Source organism: Oncorhynchus masou, chromosome 30, assembly GCF_036934945.1.
Source record: "Oncorhynchus masou masou isolate Uvic2021 chromosome 30, UVic_Omas_1.1, whole genome shotgun sequence".
In the NCBI taxonomy this organism is placed as follows: domain Eukaryota; kingdom Metazoa; phylum Chordata; class Actinopteri; order Salmoniformes; family Salmonidae; genus Oncorhynchus; species Oncorhynchus masou.
Genome location: NC_088241.1, coordinates 25,189,898 through 25,213,114, shown reverse-complemented (window position 1 = coordinate 25,213,114; position 23,217 = coordinate 25,189,898). Strand labels below are relative to the sequence as shown.

At 40.0% G+C, this 23,217-nt stretch overlaps 1 protein-coding gene across 4 annotated transcripts; it reads right to left on the bottom strand.

Annotated features, from left to right (window-relative positions):
• Positions 1–1,554: 1,554 nt before the first annotated feature.
• Positions 1,555–19,633, bottom strand: LOC135522413 (endoribonuclease ZC3H12A-like). 4 transcript variants are annotated; one of them, XM_064948638.1, is made up of 8 exons: positions 19,365–19,633; positions 18,227–18,306; positions 17,942–18,143; positions 16,025–16,480; positions 13,721–13,860; positions 10,466–10,700; positions 7,598–7,704; positions 1,555–7,304 (listed from the first exon to the last, which is right to left on the bottom strand). In XM_064948638.1, the coding sequence occupies exons 4-8, from the start codon at positions 16,393–16,395 to the stop codon at positions 6,112–6,114; spliced, it is 2,046 nt and encodes a 681-aa protein (XP_064804710.1). In that variant the 5' UTR covers positions 16,396–16,480; positions 17,942–18,143; positions 18,227–18,306; positions 19,365–19,633; the 3' UTR covers positions 1,555–6,111. The 4 variants fall into 4 exon arrangements, with proteins under 4 accessions (XP_064804710.1, XP_064804709.1, XP_064804707.1 ...); XM_064948637.1 differs by having other exon boundaries at positions 17,942–18,306; XM_064948635.1 differs by lacking the exons at positions 17,942–18,143; positions 18,227–18,306.
• Positions 19,634–23,217: the final 3,584 nt, after the last annotated feature.

The following is a 23,217-nucleotide window of genomic DNA, read 5'->3' as shown; positions in this document are numbered from 1 at the left end:
GTTATGAAAAAAAGTTATCCTCATTTCCTGCAACTATTTATGAACTATCTTTATGAGTCACACCTTATCAGTACTTATCTGGTCATCTTTAGAACCTCCGTAGGAGCATCGTTAAATCTACGAGCTGTTTCCCAAAACCATAATTTATAAACCTGCTCTTAAAAACAATTGTTATTTAATGATTGCCTCAGACCACACTTAGCTGTTCTCAGTGCATCTTCAGAGGCTTTTTTTACCCTTCTGCGTCACTGTATTCACAGATCTACGCTACAGATGACAGACAAAATGAGAGAAAAAAATCCAGAAAATCACATTGTAGGATTTTTAATGAATTTATTTGCAAATTATGGTGGAAAATAAGTATTTCAGGATTTTTTTCCCTCAATTTGTCTGTCATAGTTGAAGTGTATCTATGATGAAAATTACAGGCCTCTCTCATCTTTTTAAGTGGGAGAACTTGCACAATTGGTGGCTGACTAAATACTTTTTTGCCCCACTGTACACCTTAGCCAAATACATTTAAACTCACTTTTTTTCACAATTCCTGACCTTTAATCCTAGTAAAAATCCCCTATCTTAGGTCAGTTAGGATCACCATTTCATTTTAAGAATGTGAAATGTCAGAATAATAGTAGAGAGAATGATTTATTTCAGCTTATATTTCTTTCAGCACATTCCCAGTGGGTCAGAAGTTTACATACACTCAATTAGTATTTGGTAGCATTGCCTTTAAATTGTTTAACTTGGGTCAAACGTTTCGGGTAGGCTTCCACAAGCTTCCCACATTAAGTTGGGTGAATTTTGGCCCATTCCTCCTGACAGAGCTGGTGTAACTGAATCAGGTTTGTAGGCCTCCTTGCTCACACACGCTTTTTCAGTTCTGCCCACAAATGTTCTATAGGATTGAGGTCAGTGCTTTGTGAAGGCCACTCCAATACCTTGACTTTGTTGTCCTTCAGCCATTTTGCCACAATTTAGGAAGTATGCTTGGGGTCATTGTCCATTTGGAAGACCCATTTGTGACCAAGCTTTAACTTCCTGACTGAAATACATCCACACGTACACCTCCAATTGACTCAAATAATGTCAATTAGCCTATTTGAAGCTGCTAAAGCCATGACATTTTCTGGAATCTTACAAGCTGTTTAAAGGCTCAGTCAACTTAGTCTATGTAAACTTCTGACCCACTGGAATTGTGATACAATTCCAGTGGGTCAGACTATAAGTGAAATAATCTGTCTGTAAACAATTGTTGGGTCATGCACAAAGTAGATGTCCTAACCGACTTGCCAAAACTATAAATTGAATGACTCTGTATGTAAACTTCCGACTTCAACTGTACAGTCAGAAATAATTGTTTGTTTCTACAAAGCCTTCACAGTCTTGACAATAAAGCAGCCCATTGCCCTGAGACATGGCTGACTTCAGTAAGGTCTACAGTCATGTCTCAGGGCAAGTAGCCTTGTGTCACTTAGGGCAAGGCAGCCCCCCATCTTGGTATCTCTATAAGTCAGTGAACTCAGAATATGACATGAAAATGCACTACAGGCACATACCAGTACAGATCTGACAGGGGAATATTAGTGGGAGGTTTTCAAGTACCTGCAATAGCATTCCTTAAAATACAGGGCAAAGGGAAACTCATAGGTCTTGGGAGTTGGGTCTGCACGCACAAGATCTGAGGCTGCATGTCACCGGCTTAAAACAGAGAAAACTGTCTGGAATTCAGCTTGTGTGTTTTGATAAAGCTTGCAATGCGAGTCAGTCGCACAAAGGTCAGATTTGAAAACCTATGCTGGATTTTCAAGGAATATAGGGTGTGTGTATGGGATAGAGTGAGGAGGCTGATCATGATACATGTTAGCTTGGTATACTCAATAAGAAGGCTGAGCATGATATTTGTTAGCTTGGCATATTCAATAACTAGCTTCATCAAATCTGGCTTGAGTCTAAGCCCAATCTTGCTACATCCATTTCTGGATTTATAAATTACTGATATATACACCCATTGATGCTTGAATAATATAATTTATTAATACCTCATCAGTTCAACTGTAGTACCCCATCAGAACCCAAAAGAAATTATTATTTTACTCTAATGTTTGTAAACGAAGTCAATGTAAACAAACACTATATAGCCTCAAAACATGGTTGAAGCTATCATTTGATATCATGGATGGTCAGTCCTTGCATCCATAGCTCTTTCTCTGAATTTGAGTGGGGTTATATTTCTCCAGCCCCATTGCTCAGCTTTTTATCGAAACAGGGGCTGGGAGCATGCTTTGTTATTGTTTCAACTGCTGATTGCCCCTTCAAAGGACACTTAAGGCTCTATTCAATCAGATCTGCTTTAGCGGACATCTGCATAGCGGTTGTTTTGGCGGTGTCAAAGGTGGAACTGTGTTAGAGGTGTAAAATCCACAAGCGGCTTCTGGCATTATACCTAAAGCGGACATTGCCATTGGTTGCACTGAGTCGCATTAAGAGAAATCCCATGCAGCCTGGTTTACAAGTTCGAACAATGGAATGTGATATGTAATCTACGCCTCAATTAGGCTGATAGAAAATCATTAAACTAAATAATGAAGATTTCTATTTAGCCTACACTTTCTCATTCTGAACTTCTAACAAGAGTGGAGCATTTGTGGCTTCCTGACAATGCAGTTACACCCCTGACACCTCCAAAATGTCAGCTATGCATGCGGATGTCGGCTGTTGCCGGTTAATGCTTGATCTGATTGAATCTAGGTCTCACCCCACATTTTAACCTCCTGTTTAGCACCATAATGAACATGGCTAATCATTTTTGTTTGTGGATTTACACTTTAAGTTAACTGTATGACATTCAATTAAATGAAGATTCTTTGTTACACTGTGGACCCATTTACAGAATGACAGGGACAGAATGTTCTTCCAATATGCCATCACAACATGTCTAAAATATCTACATGTCATATTTAAATGTTATTTAGCTAACCTATCGTAGCAGGTGTAAAATAAACGCCTGAGTGGGACACCCCACATTCGGGTCATGACGAGAGAAAAAAAACTGTTGGGAGACGTTCTATTTTGCACTGTTCAACCAATCCAGTAAATGTGGGGGAGGAGTTAAGATAGTCTCGCCTTGTTAATATTTTGGATGGAAACAACTTCAAAGAGCAAGCTAGCTAACAAACGTGCCGTGGCTAGCTGCTAGACAGGTATTAGCTAGTGTTGTCTAGCGATAATGGAATAATCTGGGAAAGTTGTCACTAACAAAATTGGTATGTGGTTTCTGTCGACTTTGTAGCAAGAATTTCATCTCGCTGAAACCTACATGAGGGTGGCTCTCCAGGAACAGGGTTGGAGAGCCCTGAGCTATGGTCATCATCAGATCATCATGGAGCATATGACTATCTACGCTCTGAGGCACTAAAACAATGAAAGTGCCATATCATAGTACAGTAGCTTGAGACAAAATACAGAGACATGACATTAGAAAATACAGACACAGGTATATTTCAAAACTTTCATTTTAGTGTAATATGATTCCCCAACATTCAAAAGTCAGTGTTTAAGTGGTATATAAATTAATATAAAATGAGTGAGTAACCCTTTATTACAGTCGGGTAAGTACTAGGTACTGGTAAATACTTGGCAACACATTGTACTATTTGGTATAGTAGCTATTTGTAGTCAGAAGAAACAAAGTAGTAGTCTACTCTAAAAATACATAAAAATGGCTGAGAAATAAAATGCCTAGTGTTCCCTGCCAATTATTTAAAGTACCATGAGGTTATAACTGCATTAACCTGATATGAAGCTGGTAATACTATATGATAGCATAATAATAACAACATTCTAACTTTAAATATCTAGCTAGTACTTACCGTGCTGTTAAATAAAGTTACCAAAATGGGTTTAAAATAAAAAAGTTTAACAATTTGTTTAGATCAAGAACTCTACTCTAAATGTCCATGATATTTGAATTATACATTTTCTATGTTTAGGCACTTAAAAAAGAAGCTACAAAGTGTTGTCTATCAGCATACAGCGAAGACAGACAATTATCATAGAAACATTGAAGTAATTGTCCAGTGAAAATCTCACTTTTAAAAAGTTTATATTCTGTTAATGAATAGGGCTGAGATCCCGCTAACAGGATCGATACGACAACAGCCAGTGTCATATCAACAGAAATCCCAAAATTAAAATTCCTCAAACATAGAAGTATTACACAACATTTTAAAGATACACTTCTTGTTAATCCCACCACAGTGTCCGATTTCAAATAGGCTTTACGGCGAAAGCACCACAAACGATTATGTTAGGTCAGAGCCAAGTCACAGAAAAACACAGCCATTTTTCCAGCCAAAGAGAGGAGTCACAAAAATCAGAAAGAGATAGAATTAATAACTAACCTTTGATGATCTTCATCAGATGACACTCATAGGAATTCAAGTTACACAATACATGTATGTTTTGTTCGATAAAGTTCATATTTATATAAAAAATATCAAAAAAGCTTTAAGGAAAAAGCAAACCATGCAATAATCTGAGTACGGCGCTCAGAGACCAAACAAGCCAAAAAGATATCTGCCATATTGTGCAGTCAACAGAAGTCAGAAATAACATTATAAATATTCACTTACCTTTGATGATCTTCATCAGAATGCACTCCCAGGAATCCCAGTTCCACAATTAATGTTTGTTTTGTTCAATTATGTCCATAATTCATGTCCAAATAGCTACTTTTGTTAGCGCGTTTTGTAAACAAATCCAAAGTCACGAAGCATGACATCTAGTGGAAGCCTTAGGAAGTGCAACATGCTATCCCACTGTATCTTCAATAGGGAATAAGTTGAAAAACGACCAAAATCAGAATTCCCATTTCCTGGTTGGATTTTTTTCTCAGGTTTTTGCCTGCCATATGAGTTCTGTTATACTCACAGACATCATTCAAACAGTTTTAGAAACTTACAAATAATAAGCATATATTAGCAACTGGGACTGAGTAGCAGGCAGTTTACTCTGGGCACCTTATTCATCCAAGCTACTCAATACTGCCCCCAGCCATAAGAAGTTAAGTTAACTCACACGCAAATAAATGTTGTTGACTCATATGTGGTCAAAGCATAAACTGGAGAAAACACCAAAAAAAAACAACAACCTTAAACTCAAAACAGACAGTTTAAAAAATGCTTGCCATTTCCACATAGAGGATGAGGTCATCGTCATTGAGCTTGAGCTGGCCAATCAGCAGTCTATTCGCATGAATATTTTTTTATACCGGTATACGCCCACACCATTCTGTTGTTGGGGTACACCCACACCATTCCAACACAGAAAAGCTGCTTTTTAACATACTTAAAAACATTTTGGAAGGAAAACTAAAATCACTCAAACTCTATTGTAATTAATTATAGGTTACAATGACAAGGTGCTTTTCCAACATTAATTCAGTTTCTTTGGCAACTTCTCCAACTTATTCTGTTGGTTAGAAGGATACTGTATAGTATTTGGGGTTCTTTGGGCGTAGCTTTATACACTGAAAAAATGTATACCATTGTATTCCACACTGCATAAAGAGATGGAATAAGGAATATATTGGTCTATGAGACAGGAAATACATTATGGCCATCAGAACCACAATATAAAAAAACATAATAGTAAAAGGTGTAATTTCAGACAAGGACATTATTTGAGACAATTATTTCTTATTACATGAGAGCTGAATTTCAGACAAACGAGAGATCACATACGGTATATCCCAAATGAAGATACAATATGCATCAACAGTCAAACACTCTAGATTCACTTTTGCCGTAGTATTGAGTCTAGAGGCAAGATTTGACTACACTGTTATAAATGTATACAACTTTCAATAAATTTCAAATAATCCAGTTAAACACGACAGAGGATTCATCCCAATTCTCTACACTTCTCCCAAACTGTGCACACACAACCTGTCATGGATTTAACATAAGCTATGCAAGCACATGACTGCTAAGGAAGGACAACATCAACAATAAAACATTGCCCTTTCAATCAGTTACAGGATATTACAAAGGCAAAGAACAAGAGAATAATTACCCAAGGCACATTTTCACACAAGTATCCCATTGAAATCTATTAATTATTTATGTGGAAGTTAGAGTTGTGTAAGCTTCTCAACCCTGAATGAACCCCGTAGACAAGATGCTTAGAGGCATCAGAAGGCCCCCCATCAGATTTGAAATTGAGGATCTCTGCAGCCAGCTTCTGGGCATCCATCAGGTGAGGGAACATCCCCATGACCGTATCTACTTGGTGGGGGTTGAAGATGGCCTTCAGTTTCTTTTGGAGCTCCTCTCTGTCTGTGTCAAAGGCAGAAGGTGGCTGGGCCCAGGAGTTGAGTTCCTGCTGATTCCTGTAAGAGGAGCATGAGTGGGGGGCCCCATGCGGGGTTGGGGGGTGATGGTGGGGGCTCGGGGTGAGGCTACACGATGCCCTAGCCTGGGGGACCCCGCCATGTAAGGGGTCTGACCAGTACTTCTGGGGGTGCTGATGGGGGCGGAAATTATGTGCCCCCACCCTGCCTTGCTGGAAGTTGCAGGGGAGGCTGTAGTGGTGCATGTTGGGTGGGAACAGAGAAGGCGAGTAGGTGTCATACCTTGGCTGGGATTGGGACTCGAGGTGTGGGTTGCTGTGGTGCTGCTGCTGGGGACCTGTGAAGGGAGCCGAATGGAAACAACACCTGCAGGGCTGTAGGCTGTCCTGGGCCAGCCTCTCTGGATGCATGCCTGGATGTCTGGAACCCTGTTGTTTCTGTTGCTGCCTGGGACTGAAGGCCTTGCTGTGGTCTTGGGACAGATCCGAGTACTGGCTCTCATAGGTGCCAAAACCAGAGTCCATGCACTCATGGGAGATGCTGGCACAGGGGAGGTCAGTAGTAGCGTAGGGGGAGAACATACTGGGCATATTGGGCCAGTCCATTTGTCCTTGGTCTACTGCTGTGTGGCTGCGGGCCTGCTGGTTCCTACTGGAGTGTGGCCCATCCCAGGACAGAAACATGTTCTCAGTTACCTGGCTATTGGGACCCTCCCTCATGGAACCGCGATGCTCCAACGTCAGCCTGTGCTCCAGGTCATTCTCCAGAGAATAGGAGGGAAAGGGGCTCGGGTCGGCCTGGGGGCCCCTCAGGTGTGACGTCGTGTGATTCCGGTCCTCTTTTACTGAGGAGAGCCTTGCCTTCTCCCTGAGCTCATCAGCCAATGAGCAGTGAGATTGGTGAGTGCGCTCAGGGTGGTAGAACTTACACTTTACGCCATACGTGCACTTTTTACCTAAGATAGAAAACATAAATGAGTTACTAAACATGACAGTTACAGTATTTCTACCTAAATCTAAAATAATACAATTCTACAGGAGCAAGTATCTTGACTCTTCACAAAGAGTCTCAGATTAGAAGTGCTGATATAAAATAATTTATGCCTAATGGAGACTTGATCCTAGATTAGTACTTTGTGTTTGTCTTCTGCTTCAACAAGACAGGTTTTAAACTAAGCATCAGTGTTCAGACAATATAATTAGAACCCTATGGTGTCTCACACATATATCTCTATGGTTGAGATCCTACCATAAGGACAGAGTTGGCGTTTATGTTCTGGTAGTAGAGGCTTCTTCCTCAGGAAGTTCTCCAGACTGGGACCATGACGACCAAGCGGGTCATCTGGGGGCATGAATCTGGGCCGGAAATGGGTAATATTGATCAGAAAACAATACAGGCAGAGAAGTGATAGAGAATCGAATCTAATCGATTAGAACAATAAGACACGGTGCAAGCAGAGGGAATGTTTGCTTTTCATATCTGAAATAATGACATTAACACAGGTCTCATGAATCATCCTCTAACCATACAGGAGTGGTCACCAACCTTCAAGTCAAGATCACTTTGAGTCAAAATGCAAGCGGAGATCTACCACAGATTTGTTTTAAAAGATTACATTTAAAAAAACATAAGCCTATGCAACATTAACCTATTAAAAACAGTAGTGTAACAATTAGGTTTATGCATTAGGCTATAGGCCCAATACCTTATCACCGCATATTGGCTTTGCTTGAAATTGGCCGAAATTGTTTGCACCATTTTTATACATTTTAGGTAGGCTATACGATCAGACCGGTAATAGACCAGATGTTGTATTACCTGTGAGGCACAGCTGAGTGAGCTACATTTATATAATCATTTATTTTACTGGGCTGATTGTGCCTGCATCTGATGGTCAGTCTCAGTGGAGGGAGCGAGCAGCAGACTGAAGGTTCGCCTCTTAACGCCTCTTTCCATTTTCTACGCTGACCAAAAAGGGACACATCTTCCAGCTGATGCCAAAACTCGAGTCGCACAACATTATTTTTGCCTCTGGACAAATACATGTTGTTAATCCTTTTATGGTGATTTTTCAGTAGCATATGTATTGTGAAATATTAATGTAATAAAACAGAATCATTAAAAGCTTCAAAGGAACCTGTAACCACACCTGTATAGCATAAGAAAAGCCAATATACAAAATAAATAGACACACATTGTAATCTAGAAGCATGTCTGGATACGAAGTGTCAGAATCAATATAATGTACTTATGACTATAGCCTGGAGGGTGCTGATATAATCTACTGATATAATCTACTTGTGACTGCAGCCTGGCAGGGGCCCCTATTACCTTTTAACCAAACTGTCATAGTTGTGCCACCAATATAATCGGTTCAGTGATTTGTAGAGTGTTAAATGATTTGTAGAGGCGGGAAAAAGTCTGCCTCAAAGTAAGAACTTAGGGTTGGAAATAATTGTGGCGCAAAGCCAAAAAGAGTTCATAATTTACAGTCACTCCTCTCTATGTATGTAATGTAAGGATGAAACTGTATAAAAAGAGTGTGCTAAGGCTTGGAAAAACAGTTGATCCATGAACCAGCTCGGCTTTTTACTTTGTAATAAAGTCTACTTTGAATTCACAAGCTCTGGTATCTGAGAAATATTATTGGACCAATATTCCTACGACACTTTCAACAGAGAAAGTTAAATATTCCTCTGTATTAAAAAAATACCCAAGCCGCTAATAATAACCATGCAAGCCTATCGATACACCTTTCTACTCATTCATTACAGCTGCAGTGCTGGTTGTAGCGCAAGTGGAAGTAGTATGAATGTGCATTTTATGGCTTATAAAAGTGTTGAATAACATTTAAAAAAAAGTGTTGACAGTGCTGAGTAAGAACTTAAACATGAACACGCTCATAAAAACCCCCAGCTCTTCGCTGTATTTGTTGAGTCATGGTTTTAAAAGTTCTTAAATATCTAAATATAAACTTTGCTGTAGCTTTCTTTTATGCTTGCTCTATTACTACAGACATGGTAATCTGAGCCATCCGATTGGTAGGCCTATAGTGCACTTGATTTACTCTCCAGGCCCGCCGGGAAGGCAGAGTTTGTACCTTCAGACACATGAAATGGTTTAAAAATGGAACACTTCACCGACCTGGCATGCAGGGCAGCTGAATCGGGTGCACCTGCCGCCAACAGCGCGAGACTAATAATATAAAAATAGGAACGCAAGGCTTTGTCATAGAGTTTTTTTACAGAAATGTTTGGCAATCGTCTAGGAATGCCTTGGAGATCAACCAGTGACCATGGCATTACAGTATATTACACTACTACAGTATCTGCTCTAAAAGGTGAAATCTGCTTTTCGGAACCACGTTGCTCGCTATTTCTGGGCTGAATCCTGACGAGAGATGTAACAAACTTCTTCTTTGTCTGATGAGTAGGAAGGATCGGACCAAAATGCAGCGTTGTAAGTGTCCATGATAATTTATTATATCAGAACACGAGAAAATACAAAATAACAAAGTGCAGGAAAGAAATGAAAATCTAAACAGTTCTATATGGTGAAAACACAGACACAGAAAACAACTACCCACAAACACCAGGTGGGAACAGGCTACCTAAATATGGTTCTCAATCAGAGACAACGATTGACAGCTGCCTCTGATTGGGAACCATACCAGGCCAAACACATAGAACAAACCTAGAATATAGCACACAGAACAAACATAGAATGCCCACCCCAACTCACGCCCTGACCAAACTAAAATAGAGACATAAAAAAGGAACTACGGTCAGGATGTGACAAGAGAACTATGTACATGACTCAAATTGTTCTACATATCTACCCTTGGCATCAATGCATGATTAATACATGTTTTTTTCAGAGAGTTAAAAACCTGTTTAAATACATCTCTCCATTTCTCATGTTTCTGTCCAAAAATCAGTATTTATGACAGATGTTACCTGCTGAAACCCCCCCATACAACATGTATGATTCCCCTGCCTGCGTGGGATTGAATTCCGGCCTCACTGGCCTCTTCACCATTGTATCTTCTCTCTATCAATCTACCCTTAATGCATGCCTGTCACCCCCCTTTAAAAAATAAATACATCCAGCACTCACTTGTCATTGACGAAAGAGTACATAAGCAGCCTCTCCTCGATACAGCGCTTCCACTCCGGACGCTCTCCCTGGAGGTCCCTATAGGTGTCGTTAGACACGATCACGCCGTCCGACTCGTAGGCCAGCTTCACAATAAAACGGTCGTCGTAGCAGACCACCCGTTTACCACCGACACGTCTCGAGGGCGTGAAGACAACTATCTTCTTCTTCTCTAGCTCCATTAGAATGTGTTGGTCTGGAAATAAACGTGCAGATGTTTCACCAAGTGTTTTATTATGTCCCAGTCATGTGCCTTTATTCATAAAGCTTCTCAGAGAAGGAGTGCTGATTTCGGATCAGTTTTGCCATATAGATAATAATGAATAAGATTACATGGACAGCTGTTGCTGGTGATGTAAGAAGAAGAGATGGTTCGCTTTATGTTTGGCCTTTCATCATATTGGAATTCTGTTTGACACAAATTATTCCACTGCCTTATTCTTAGTACACATTAACATGACTAATATTTCAAAACAACGTATTTGTAATGGCTTTCGTCTGGTGAAGGAGAAGCGGACCAAAATGCAGCGTGGTGGTTATTCATGTTCTTTAATTAAAAGGAACTCCACATTAAATAACTAACAATACAATAAATGAACGAAAACCTAAACAGTCCTATCTGGTGAAAACACAGAGACAGGAACAATCACCCACAAACACACAGTGAAACCCAGGCTACCTAAATATGGTTCCCAATCAGAGACAATGACTAACACCTGCCTCTGATTGAGAACCATATCAGGCCAGACATAGAAATAGACAAACAAGACATCCAACATAGAATGCCCACTCAGATCACACCCTGACCAACCAAAACATAGAAACATACAAAGTAAACTATGGTCAGGGTGTGACAGTATTCTATACCTTTGCATGATGAACAAGCCAGGTGAGACTATGATAAGAAAGGGTCGCATAACATTGCTTCAATCAAACATGGCATAGTGTGCCAAATCAAACAGGGGACACGCAAAACACAAATCCATCAACTGTGGATCCCTGAGACAAAACATAGAGCACAAAACCATCAATCGTTTAAAACAAATATTACATGACAGTTTAATTATTACATAAGCTGTTCGAACTTCACAACCCAAATATCATATAACATGGAAACCTCCCAGCAGACTAAATTAAAGCATTGACAAATACATCCAAAATGAATGTTAAATAAATGCACCTGTGTGCACAGTGTGAAAACGGACAATGGAAATTGATTAAATAAACAGAATGGACAAGCTAAAGGCAACAATGTTCAGTAAGCCAAATTTGGAAAGATCTGGGGCCATATTCATATGGTGTCTCAAAGTAGGAGTAGTGATCGTGGATCTGGCCCCTCCTGTCCATGTAATCTTATTCAATATGACCTAAAAGTAATGTATTTTTTCCTAGACCAGCGCTCCTAATGACACACTTGAATATGGACCCTGACTTAAATAAGTGTGAGACAGCTCCATATTGAATAATTTCCTTGAGGTTTTTAGAGACTACTATTGACTAAAGCATGAAATTCACTCAGAAATGTCGAACTGTCTGTGTCAAAAATGCTTTGATTGTTCAGGTAACAACAATCACTTGACATGTAAACCATAATGCTCTGCTTGATTAGAAACAGTTAAAGACTCAGTTTCAGACAGTAACCTGAGTGTTTGAGAAAAACAGTTGCATTTCCTGGTGGGGATTTCCCAATTCCCTGGTAGGATTGACTGTTGCGGTTATTTTTACTTCCTGGTTACTGGGACTGAAAATGTAACTTTTGGCTTGCTTGCTCCACCTCAGACAACGCCACTGAACCATGCAAGCAGTGGGCACCAGGTGATGATGTGTCAGCTACAAATAGTGGTCCGATCTACTGCACACTGGCTTTGTTAGTGGTTACGCTGGGTTAACACAAACACCTCCTAACAGATAGCCTTCAGGTACATGGACAAGAGTCACTGCTGTGTTCGAGAACATGATGTGGGTTGAAGCAATGACAATTGGGAACATTTATTTCAAATTTTTTCAGAAAGCCTAGAGTATGACGTCAGGCAGTATTTCTTGATTTCAGTATTTGTCCAATACTACCCTCTTGTGGAGTTTCCCAATGCCTTTAGCCTCAGTCTCATATTACAGACACATCATATGCCTGGAAACATACTGTAGGGGCAGTGAGTGTACTTACCAAAACCCCTGCATATAAACGAGATAAGGGAATGTATTGCATTATTTTAAAGAAATAGTCACAATGAATACTGTATTGTACTTTATTCTATTGTGTTGATTTTCTGTGTCTAGTATTTTTATGTACCTCACAAAATGAATTTCCATAGACAAACCTAATCCTGGACTAAAAAGAGAGAGATCAATCGCGGAAACTGTCCGTAAAAGCATTGTTTCTTGTTGTACATGAACATAGTTTGTGTTTTCAAAATCCCCTCGTATTAAAGTATTCATATTCAGAAACAGAGACAAGTCTCATTCGAACTATAGTGCATTCGGAAAGTATTCAAGCCCCTTGACTTTTTCCACGTTACAGCCTTTTCTAAAGTGCATTAAATTGTTTTTTTTCTTTCTCTCCTCATCAATCTGCACACAATACAAAATAATGAAAAAGAAAAGAGGTTGAGACATTTTGGCAAATGTATCATTTCTGAAATAAGTATTCAGAACCTTTACTCAGTACTTTATTGAAGTTGTCATGCCCTGACCTTAGAGCTTTTTATGTCTCTATTTTGGTTTGGTCAGGGTGTGATTTGGGTGGGCATTCTATGTTATTTTTTCTATGTTTTTTGTATTTCTTTGTTTGGCACACTTGGCACACCTGTATTTGGGGAGTTTCTCCTATTCTTCTCTGCAGATCCTCTCAAGCTCTGTCAAGTTGGATGGGGAGCGTCGCTGCACAGCTATTTTCAGGTCTCTCCAGAGATGTTTGATCGGGTTCAAGTCTGGGCTATACCACAACTTGACTCCAATTAAGTTGCAGAAACATCTCAAGGTTGATCAATGGAACCAGGATGCACCTGAGCTCAATTTCGTGTCTCATAGTAAAGGGCCTGAATACTTATGTTAATAAGGTATTTCTATTTTTATTTTTTTATACATTCGCAAAAAAATGGGGTATTGTGTCTAAATTGAGGATTTTAATTTATTTAATACATTTTAGAATAAGGCTGTAATGTGGAAAAGTCAAGGGGTCTTAATACTTTCTGAATGCACTGTATTTGTGAATCTCACCTGTGATGGGGACATCAGGCCTGGGCTGCTCCTTGCGCCAGGAGGGTACAAACACAATGACGGTTGAGTGACCTCTATCCAGGAAATAGATCACTGCCAACTCAATTCCCTTACAGGAGAACACTTCCTTGTTACCATGACTGGAAGGGAGACAAGAGAGCAGGAAATGGATTAAGTTAATATGTCACTACTTTCTATGAATCAACAAACATTTCTAGTGAAGAGGGCAGATTTAAAAGGAAGGAGAGAGGTGAAGGTGCAGTTTTATGTCAATCTCTGATTGTTTAATTGTTAAAAAGGTTGAGCAAAGTTAATCTGACCAAATAATTTCTCCTCTGTCTACAACGCTTCAGTGGCAATGCAAGCGAATGACAAGATTTGCATAGTTATTAAAAAATACAGGAACACAGGTATGCAGCTCAAATAGTACTCTTTCTGAGTAGTAAAGTATAGCTATACTGTACATCAAGGTCCTATTTTACGTACATTACCGTTCAAAAGTTCGGGATCACATAGAAATGTCCTTGTTTTTGAAAGAAAAGCAATTTTTTTTGACCATTAAAATAACATTGGCAAAACATGAAAACATTACATGGTAGGGTGAGTGGGTGAATCAAATATGATTTTTCATGTTCTAAATCATTCAGTTGGGTCTTTCTCTCACATATCATTAACATTATATTCAAAAAGTCTGATTTCGTATCCTAATATATCCAATAATTAGCACTGAGCTCTTTTGACAGAGCGTTGACGCTCCTTGCTGCAACTGTTTTTGATTTTACATGTAGTGTTCTTCTGCAAAGTTGTTTCCGTGTGTCGCAAAAAGCTAAATTAGCATGACACGAGCGGAATTAAAATGTAAAAGGCTTTGAAAATAAAAAAGCTTGCGGTAGGCCTACACTCGGTGCTGTTGACATTTCACAAAACTTTTTGTTGTTGTGAAATCTTCGAAAAGTAACAGGAATTTCGCATTAATATGAAAAGTGTAAACTAAAATACAACATGTCATGTCTCAAAATTGATATCTATCTTACCTCTGTTTTATTTCCTCCGGATTCGAGAAGAAAGATGACGAGTTCAACGTTGAGCCGGTCAGTTTGCCTCAATTTTCGTACATCATCCAGCCTAACTGACGCAATGCTATTTTCCAGATTTTTGAATCCTTTTTCAAAACAAAATATATAAAAAAAGATATCTGACTTCCATTGATTTAGCCACCCTAATCTTGGCCATCTTACAAGGGAAATAAACTGAACGGAATATTATAGAGACATGGGGTTTTGACCATTGGTTTTCTTATAGGAGTGTCTACACAATTAACGTATTATTTCACCCATTGGTAAAAAATATATTTTTGATTGGACACCCTACATTTTTTTTGTCATTTAGCAGACACTCTTATCCAGATAAAATAGGGTCAAGTGCCTTGCTCAAGGGTACATCAATAGATTTTTCACCCAGTCGGCTTGGAGATTTGAACCAGCAATCTTTCATTTACTGGCCCAATGGTTTTAACTGTTAGGCTACCTGCTGCCACTTGTGAATCTGACATTCCTTTGAACATACACATGGATTGTGTTTCCTAATTGGTTTATGAATTGAATCGAGTCCAAACATACACTGTATACTCAAATAGCTAGGTAATAAAACTGTAATAATGGAAGTTCTAAAATGTTGGCTTGGCTCTATCCATGTAATAAGGAGACGACAGTTAAAAATGGTTGTAATTGCAAACACTTGAACTAAGAAGACATAATAAAACTGAGTGACAATGTCGTCTGGCCTGTTCAATATGAACTCTATCCTGACAATATAAACACCGCCTTGACACATAGCTATCACTGGGAGCCAGTGCAAGTCAGAGACTTGCGTTGGAGATTTGCATATAGCGCAGCATTAACCTTAGCAAAGGCATGCACAGGCATGGATACTACCTCTTCAAACCTAGCTGCCAAAATTATTAAGGTGTATGAGAAGAGCTCGTGGTTTTTGTGTTGCAGGGACATAGTTCAACAGCTGATAATGATTAGTTGTAGACCTGTACTTTGCAGGTATTTTCGCATAGCTGGCTGTCATTATCATTGTGATGTACAACCAACCACATGAGGAGAACATAATACAGTACATCTGCTTCATCTAATTTCTCAACCACAATAACATCTAACCCTTACAGGGTAGGACTGTCATGAACATGACATACAGGCGCGCATGCACACAGCTGAACTCATTGAAACACTTCAATTGAATGCTAGCTCTTACAAACATAACAAGAATAATCCCTTCCTCTCTTCTCGACTCGCTCACCTCATGGCCACATTGCTGCCATCAATGACGATAGGTTTCAGTCCACTGTCTGTGTCCCTCCTGTCTTCCAGTAATGAGACTGGTCTGTCTCCTGGGGAGCCATGGGTCCTAGAGGAGGCCATGCTGGAGCCTGTGTGGCTTTTGGGGCCAGTAGTATCTTCAACACTCTCAGGAATGGTGGAGTTAGAAGTACCAGTGCTGGCTCCGCTACGGACCAACTCCCCCAGTACAGAGTTGGTGTCTGTACTCAGGCCTAGCTTCAGCAGGGCGGCCCGAACCTCCATGGGGGAGTAGCCCAACTTTCTGAAGAAGTCCACCCTGAGTTGGAGCTCAGTGGCTGAGGTCTGGAGACTGGGAAAGGCCTGGTTCATCTTCTACTACTGTCAGTCTGGGCTTTCCTGTGCAGCTGTTCAGCTTGGGAGGGTTATGGCCTATTTTTCATGTTGATACGGTTGCCTGGATTGAACAGAGAGAGACTTTAGTTAAATTCAAAGACAATGTTATGCAAATATACTGAACAAAAATAGTCCAAAGAACATTCTTTTTGATGATCATCCAGGTGCTTTTCGGCAAACCTGAGTCAACTTTATAGATCGCAGTTCTCCCATTATGCCTGGCGAAAACCAAACACTGCATTCCACAGTAAGAACCTCATACCAACGTTCAAGCATGGTGGTGGTAGTGTGATGGTTTGGGGATGCGTTGCTGCCCAAAGACCTGGAAGACTTGCCTTAATAGAAGGAAAAATGAATTCCGCTCGGTATCAGAGAATGTCAGGTCATACGTCTGTGAGCTGAAGCGCAGCCAGGTCATGCAGCAAAACAATGATCCAAAATCCACAATCAGGTCTACATGAAAATGGCTAAAAGGCAACGAATTTAAGGTTTTGAAACGGCCTAGTCAAAATCCAGACCTTATCCCAATTGAGATGTTGTTGCTGGACTTGAAACGAGCAGTTCATGCTTGAAAACCCAGAAAAGTCGCTGAGTTAAAGCAGTTCTGCAGGCAAGAGTGGGGCAAAATTCCTCCACAGCGATGTGAGAGACTGATCAACAACTACAGGAAGCATTTGGTTGCAGTCATTGCAGCTAAAGGTGGCACAACCAGTTATTGAATGTAAGGGGGCAGTTACTTATTCACACAACAGAATTGGTTGTTACATAACTTTGTTATATATTTTTAAAAAGTATCCATATTTGTAAACTCAGGTTCCCTTTATCTAATATTAGGTTTTGCATCAGCATCAAAAATAGAGAAAATCAGAAATGGGGCAAATACTTTTTTTACGCCACTGTAAAAATTTTGCGACAATTTCTAATATCTTACTGAGTTATAGTTCACATAAGGAAATCAGTCAATTTAAATAAATTATTTAGGCCCTAATCTATGGATTTCACAAGACTGGGAATATAGATATGCATCTGCTGGTCACAAATACTCCCCCCCCAAAAAAAAGGTAGGGGCGATAATCTGAAAACCAGTCAGTATCTGGTGTGACCACCATTTGCCTCATGCCGCGCGACAGATCTCCTTCGCATAGAGTTGATCCGGCAGTTGATTGTGGCCTATGAAATGTTGTCCCACTCCTCTTCAATGGCTGTGCGAAGTTGCTGGATATTGGCGGGAACTGGAGCACACTGTTGTATGCGTCGATCCAGAGCGTTCCAAACATGTTCAATGGGTGACATGTCTGGTGAGTATGCAGGCCATGGAAGAACTGGGACAATTTCAGCTTCCGGGAATTGTGTACAGATCCTTGCAACATGGCTGTGCATTATCATGCTGCAACATGAGGTGATGGCGGCGGATGAATAGCACGACAATGGGCATCAGGATCTCATCAATGTATATCAGTGCATTCAAATTGCCATCGATAAAATGTTGTATTTGTTGTCTGTAGCTTATGCCTGCCCATACCATAACTCCACCGGCACAATGGGGCACTCTGTTCACAACGTTGACATCAGTAAATCGCCCACACGTCTGCCATCTACCGGTACAGTTGAAACCGGGATCCATCCATGAAGAGCACACTTCTCCAGCGTGCCAGCGGCAATAGAAGGTGAGCATTTGCCCACTGAAGTCGGTTACGATGCCGAACTGCAGTCAGGTCAAAACCCTGTTGAGGACGACAAACATGCAGATGAGCTTCCCTGAGACGATTTCTGACAGTTTGTGCAGAAATTCTACGGTTGTGCAAACCCAGTTTCATCAGCTGGCTGGTCTCAGACGATCCCACAGGTGAAGAAACCAGATGTGGAGGTCGGAAGTACTGCCAAATTCTGTAAAGTGACATTGTAGTAGAGAAATTAACATTCAATTCAGCTCTGATGGACATTCCTGCTGTCAGCATTCCAGTTGCAAAACGTGAGACATCTGTGGCATTGTGTTGCACATTTTAGTGTCTTTTTATTGTCCCCAGCACAAGGTGCACCTGTGCCATGCTCGTGCTGCTTAATCAGCTTCTTGATATGCCACACTTGTCAGGTGGATGGATTATCTTGGCAAAGGAGAAATGCTCACTAACACTTTTACATACAATATTATGGTTAAGGGCCCTGCTCAAGTCGACAAATTTCACCTAGTTGGTTCAGGGATTTGAACCAGCAACTCTTAACCGCTAGGCTACCTGCCGCCCACTAACAGGGAAGTAAACAATGTGTCCACAAAATTTGAGCGAAATAAGCTTTTAGTGCATATAAAACATTTCTGGGATCTTTAATTTCAGCTCATGAAACCAACACTTTATATTTTTGTTTAGTGCAGTTTGGCCGACATAGTGTATTATATTAGAGTAATATGCAAATAATTCAGTTGACAACTTGACATATTGACTGTACTGCATTACATGTGTATCACTTTTCAGGCCTAATATCTTTGTATTCACATTAGGCTAAAGTGTCATAGGTTTACAGCAATTGCAAACCGTTTTTAGTTTATTGCAATGTATCACAGAAACTACACAATTAAACTGGTAAACCTATTGTAAACTTCCCAAATGTTATTCAACATTACCATAGCCTGAAGCACCCTGGACGAATCATGAAAGCAAATAACTAGATGAATCCCGTACCAATATAAAATTATTTAGCCATGTAAATAATAAAATAGCATATACAAAAACTACGTTACATTACAAAGGCCGACAATGCAGAGGCAGACAACGGATTAGTGTATTCGTTTGTACAGGAGAGCCTGGCGCCGTGTTTTTCTCATGACAGTGGAATACAAGTACAGGTGACACGTAAATCAGAGTCATATGACGTTTCAGTGAAACTAACATAGTAAATCATTAGCTTTGTACAAATACACAACACTGACAATGGCGTTTAGAATTTACCTTAACTTTCAACTTGTTTCCCTCTTCGTGGTGCTCCATTTTCACCATGACCATACATTTTGCATTTCTGATGTATGTACGCTATGGTTATGACTTCGCAACCGCAACACCTCCCTCTCTCGTGCTCAAAAGTGTCCTTCCTTTATTCCTGTGTGGCCACGGCCCCAACTTGTTAAAGTCCTCCCAAATGACTTTCAAATTACAGCCTACGTTACTGTAGAGCTACATTTTCTCAGTCCTAGCCGAGAAGTCAAATTCAATTCTTGAATTTCTGAAACTGAAACTAACCCTGCCCTTATGCTTTCACTGTAAAGTCTGATTTGTAAATAAATTCACCAAAATTATGGACATGTTATACCTATAGGTGCTGAGGGTGCAGGATAAAAAGATATTATAATTGAAAGAAATTGGGCCTCTAATTGGACCAGCTACACCCCCCCCCCCAGTGATGATATAGGCTTAACCTACAGTGTAAATGTTTTTATACAGTGATAAGTATCTGCCCTCGTGGAGTGTAGGCTCCAGTTAACAATAAATTATATATTATATGGTACAGAACAGTTTTTCCCACTAGATGTCACCCTTCACATTGTCTCATGCTGGGTTGATGCACTCCTTCCTCCTACCTTGCAAGGAAATATCAAGCCAAAGCTATCGTTTGTGTGTGTTTTTTGAGTATGTCAATAGGCTGCATGTGGGTTTCAAGTTTGGGGGAAGCTATTTTTTTCAGCGAGAGGAACATAGAGGAACATTCTTTAGCAGGACACGAGAAAAATGTAGAGTTTTATAAACACATTTCATGCAATTCTACAACACTACTTGCCATGACTGGAGACGTGAGGCTAATCTTTAATACCACAAAATGACAGGGTTGGCTGATTTGCTGAAAATGACAAACTGAGATCAATGAAAACAATATTGTCTTGAATGCAACCATCTAATTGAGGCCTATGAAAAGGGGAGACATTGTAGGCTATGTAGTCTATCAAGCCTGGATGAGGACATTATTGTCCCAAAATAACTTGCCACTGACTCACCCAATGATAAAGACAGTGAATATGCGCATTCACCGGGGATATATCAAAAATCAGCTCTGATATTTGCTGCATGCTTGCCCAAACTGCACGCTGTATGTACTGGTCATTTAAAACAATCCACTGCTATTTAAAAAAGACAACAAGATAATGATCCTCTGTGGCTAAATCATGCTCTCTAGTGTAGTGTTTTGAAGGATTTTATTTTTTTGTGTATAGACAGGACTATATCAGTTTGGCAAGTATCCGTTCAATTTAAGGGAAGCTTAGCTTATTGGACATGCTGCCTATGAATATGTGTAAGGCTAAGGGAGTAGCATTAAGGCTGGCTTGAGTCAAAAACAAATGTGTATTGTATGTGTGTGATTTGTTACTTCAAGGGTTAGGAGAGGTTAGGCAAGTGTGTGGATGTGGCCAGTTTGTCTGTGCATTTCAGGTTAATCAATTTGTTTGGTAGGTACCAGGGTGGTAGCACTTTAGTTCACAGTGCTAAAACAACAGGGTAACATCTGGAAAGTAATATGAAACAACAGCGAAATAAGACTGCAACAACCAGGTAAAAACGAGGTAATAACCTGTTAATAGTTACTATTTATCTGCTAAATACTGATGTAAAGTTACAGTTGAAGACGGAAGTTTACATACACTTAGGTTGGAGGACGTCTACTTTGTGCATGACACAAGTACGTTTTCCAACAATTGTTTACAGACAGGTTATTTCACTTATAATTCACTGTATCACAATTCCAGTGGGTCAGAATTTTACATACACTAAGTTGTGCCTTTAAACAGACTGTGCCTTTAAACAGCTTGGAAAATTCCAGAAAATGATGTCATGGATTTAGAAGCTTCATGTAGGCTAATTGACATAATTTGAGTCAATTTGAGGTGTATCTGTGGATGTATTTCAAGGCCTACCTTCAAACTCAGTGCCTCTTTGCATGACATCATGGGAAAATCAAAAGAAATCAGCCAAGACCTCAGAAAAAAATTGTAGACCTCCACAAGTCTGGTTCATCCTTGGGAGCGATTTCCAAATGCCTGAAGGTACCACGTTCATCTGTACAAACAATAGTAGGCAAGTATAAACACCATGGGACCACGCAGCTGTCATTACCGCTCAGAAAGGAGACGCGTTCTGTCTCCTAGAGATGAACGTACTTTGGTGTGAAAAGTGCAAATCAACCCGAGAACAACAGCAAAGGACCTTGTGAAGATGCTGGAGGAAACAGGTACAGTAAAATGAGTCCTATATCGACATAACCTGAAAGGCCGCTCAGCAAGGAAGAAGCCACTGCTCCAAAACCGCCATAAAAAAAGCCAGACTACAGTTTGCAACTGCACATGGGTACAAAGATTGTACCTTTTGGAGAAATGTCCTCTGGTCTGATGAAAGAAAAATAGAAGTGTTTGGCCATAATGACCATCGCTATGTTTGGAGGAAAAAAGGGGAGGCTTGCAAGCCGAGGAACACTCTGCGAAGAACGCTCAGTTTCTCTGGTAATCCTGGCAAATGCCAGATGGGCCGGACAATTCTTTTCTTGAGTGTGCAGGTTAAAATTGGCAAACAAAAACAGTAATGTTCTGTATACAGTTGAAGTCGGAAGTTCCTCCTGACAGAGTTGGTGTAACTGAGTCAGGTTTGAAGACCTGAAGGGGGACGCTTGCAAGCCAAAGAACACCATCCCAACCGTGAAGCACGGGGGTGGCAGCATCATGTTGTGAGGGTGCTTTGCTGCAGGAGGGACTGGTGCACTTCACAAAATAGATGTCATCATGAGTGAGGAAAACTATGTGGATATATTGAAGTCAGGGAGTTAAAGCTTGGTCGCAAATGGATCTTCCAAATGGACAATGACCCCAAGCATAATGGCTTAAGGACAACAAAGTTAAGGTATTGGAGTGGCCATCACAAAGCCCTGACCTCAATCCTATAGAAAATGTGTGGGCAGAACTGAAAAAGCATGTGCGAGCTAGGAGGCCAACAAACCTGACTCAGTTACACCAGCTCTGTCAGGAGGATTGGGCCAAAATTCACCAACTTAATGTGGGAAGCTTGTGGAAAGCTATCCGAAACGTTTGCCCAAGTTAAGCAATTTAAAGGCAATGATACCAAATACTAATTGAGTGTATGTAAACTTCTGACCCACTGGGAATGTGCTGAAAGAAATTAAAGTTGAAATAAATCCTTCTCTCTGGTATTATTCTGACATTTCACATTCTTAAAATAAAGTGGAGATCCTAACTGACCGAAACAGGGAATTTTTACTAGGATTGAAGGTCAGGAATTGTGAAAAATGGAGTTTAAATGTATTTGGCTAAGGTGTATGTAAACATCCGACTTCAACTGTATATACATTTCTCTGGTTGTTATGTAGAAACAATTATTCTTTACTGAAGAACTTAGCAAAAGTTATATAGTAAGTATTTAAGGCCATTAAGAATGTACTTGGAACTTTTGTAGAAAGACTGTTTATTTAACAGAATTGTTTGAGAAACGACATCATACATGTACTGTATGTGGTCTAACCTCAAAAAGTACCTTTTGTGTCTTTGGTTATAGTTGGGTAAGTTACCTTGTTGTTGCTGTCTTGTTTCGCTGTTGTTTCCTATTACTTTCTGTGCATCACCAAGTTATTGCGGCACTGTACTTAAGTAACTATTATGAAACTTACTTGTCATTTCTTTATATGAGTATATAAGTATTCAGACGCCTTCCCCTTTTCCACATTTTGTTACATTACAGACTTATTCTAAAATGGATTATATTACTTTTTTCTTCATCAATCTACACACAATACCCCATAATACCCCATATT

Bases quoted from the DNA above. Each gene is read 5' to 3' on its own strand.
- LOC135522413 (XM_064948637.1), bottom strand. From the start codon at position 16,395: ATGAACCAGGCCTTTCCCAGTCTCCAGACCTCAGCCACTGAGCTCCAA. The intron at 10,701-13,720 runs GTGAGATTCACA...GTTTATTTCCAG, and splicing joins GCCTGATGTCCCCATCACAG to ACCAACACATTCTAATGGAG. The intron at 7,305-7,597 runs GTAGGATCTCAA...TTTCTATCTTAG, and splicing joins ACGCCAACTCTGTCCTTATG to GTAAAAAGTGCACGTATGGC.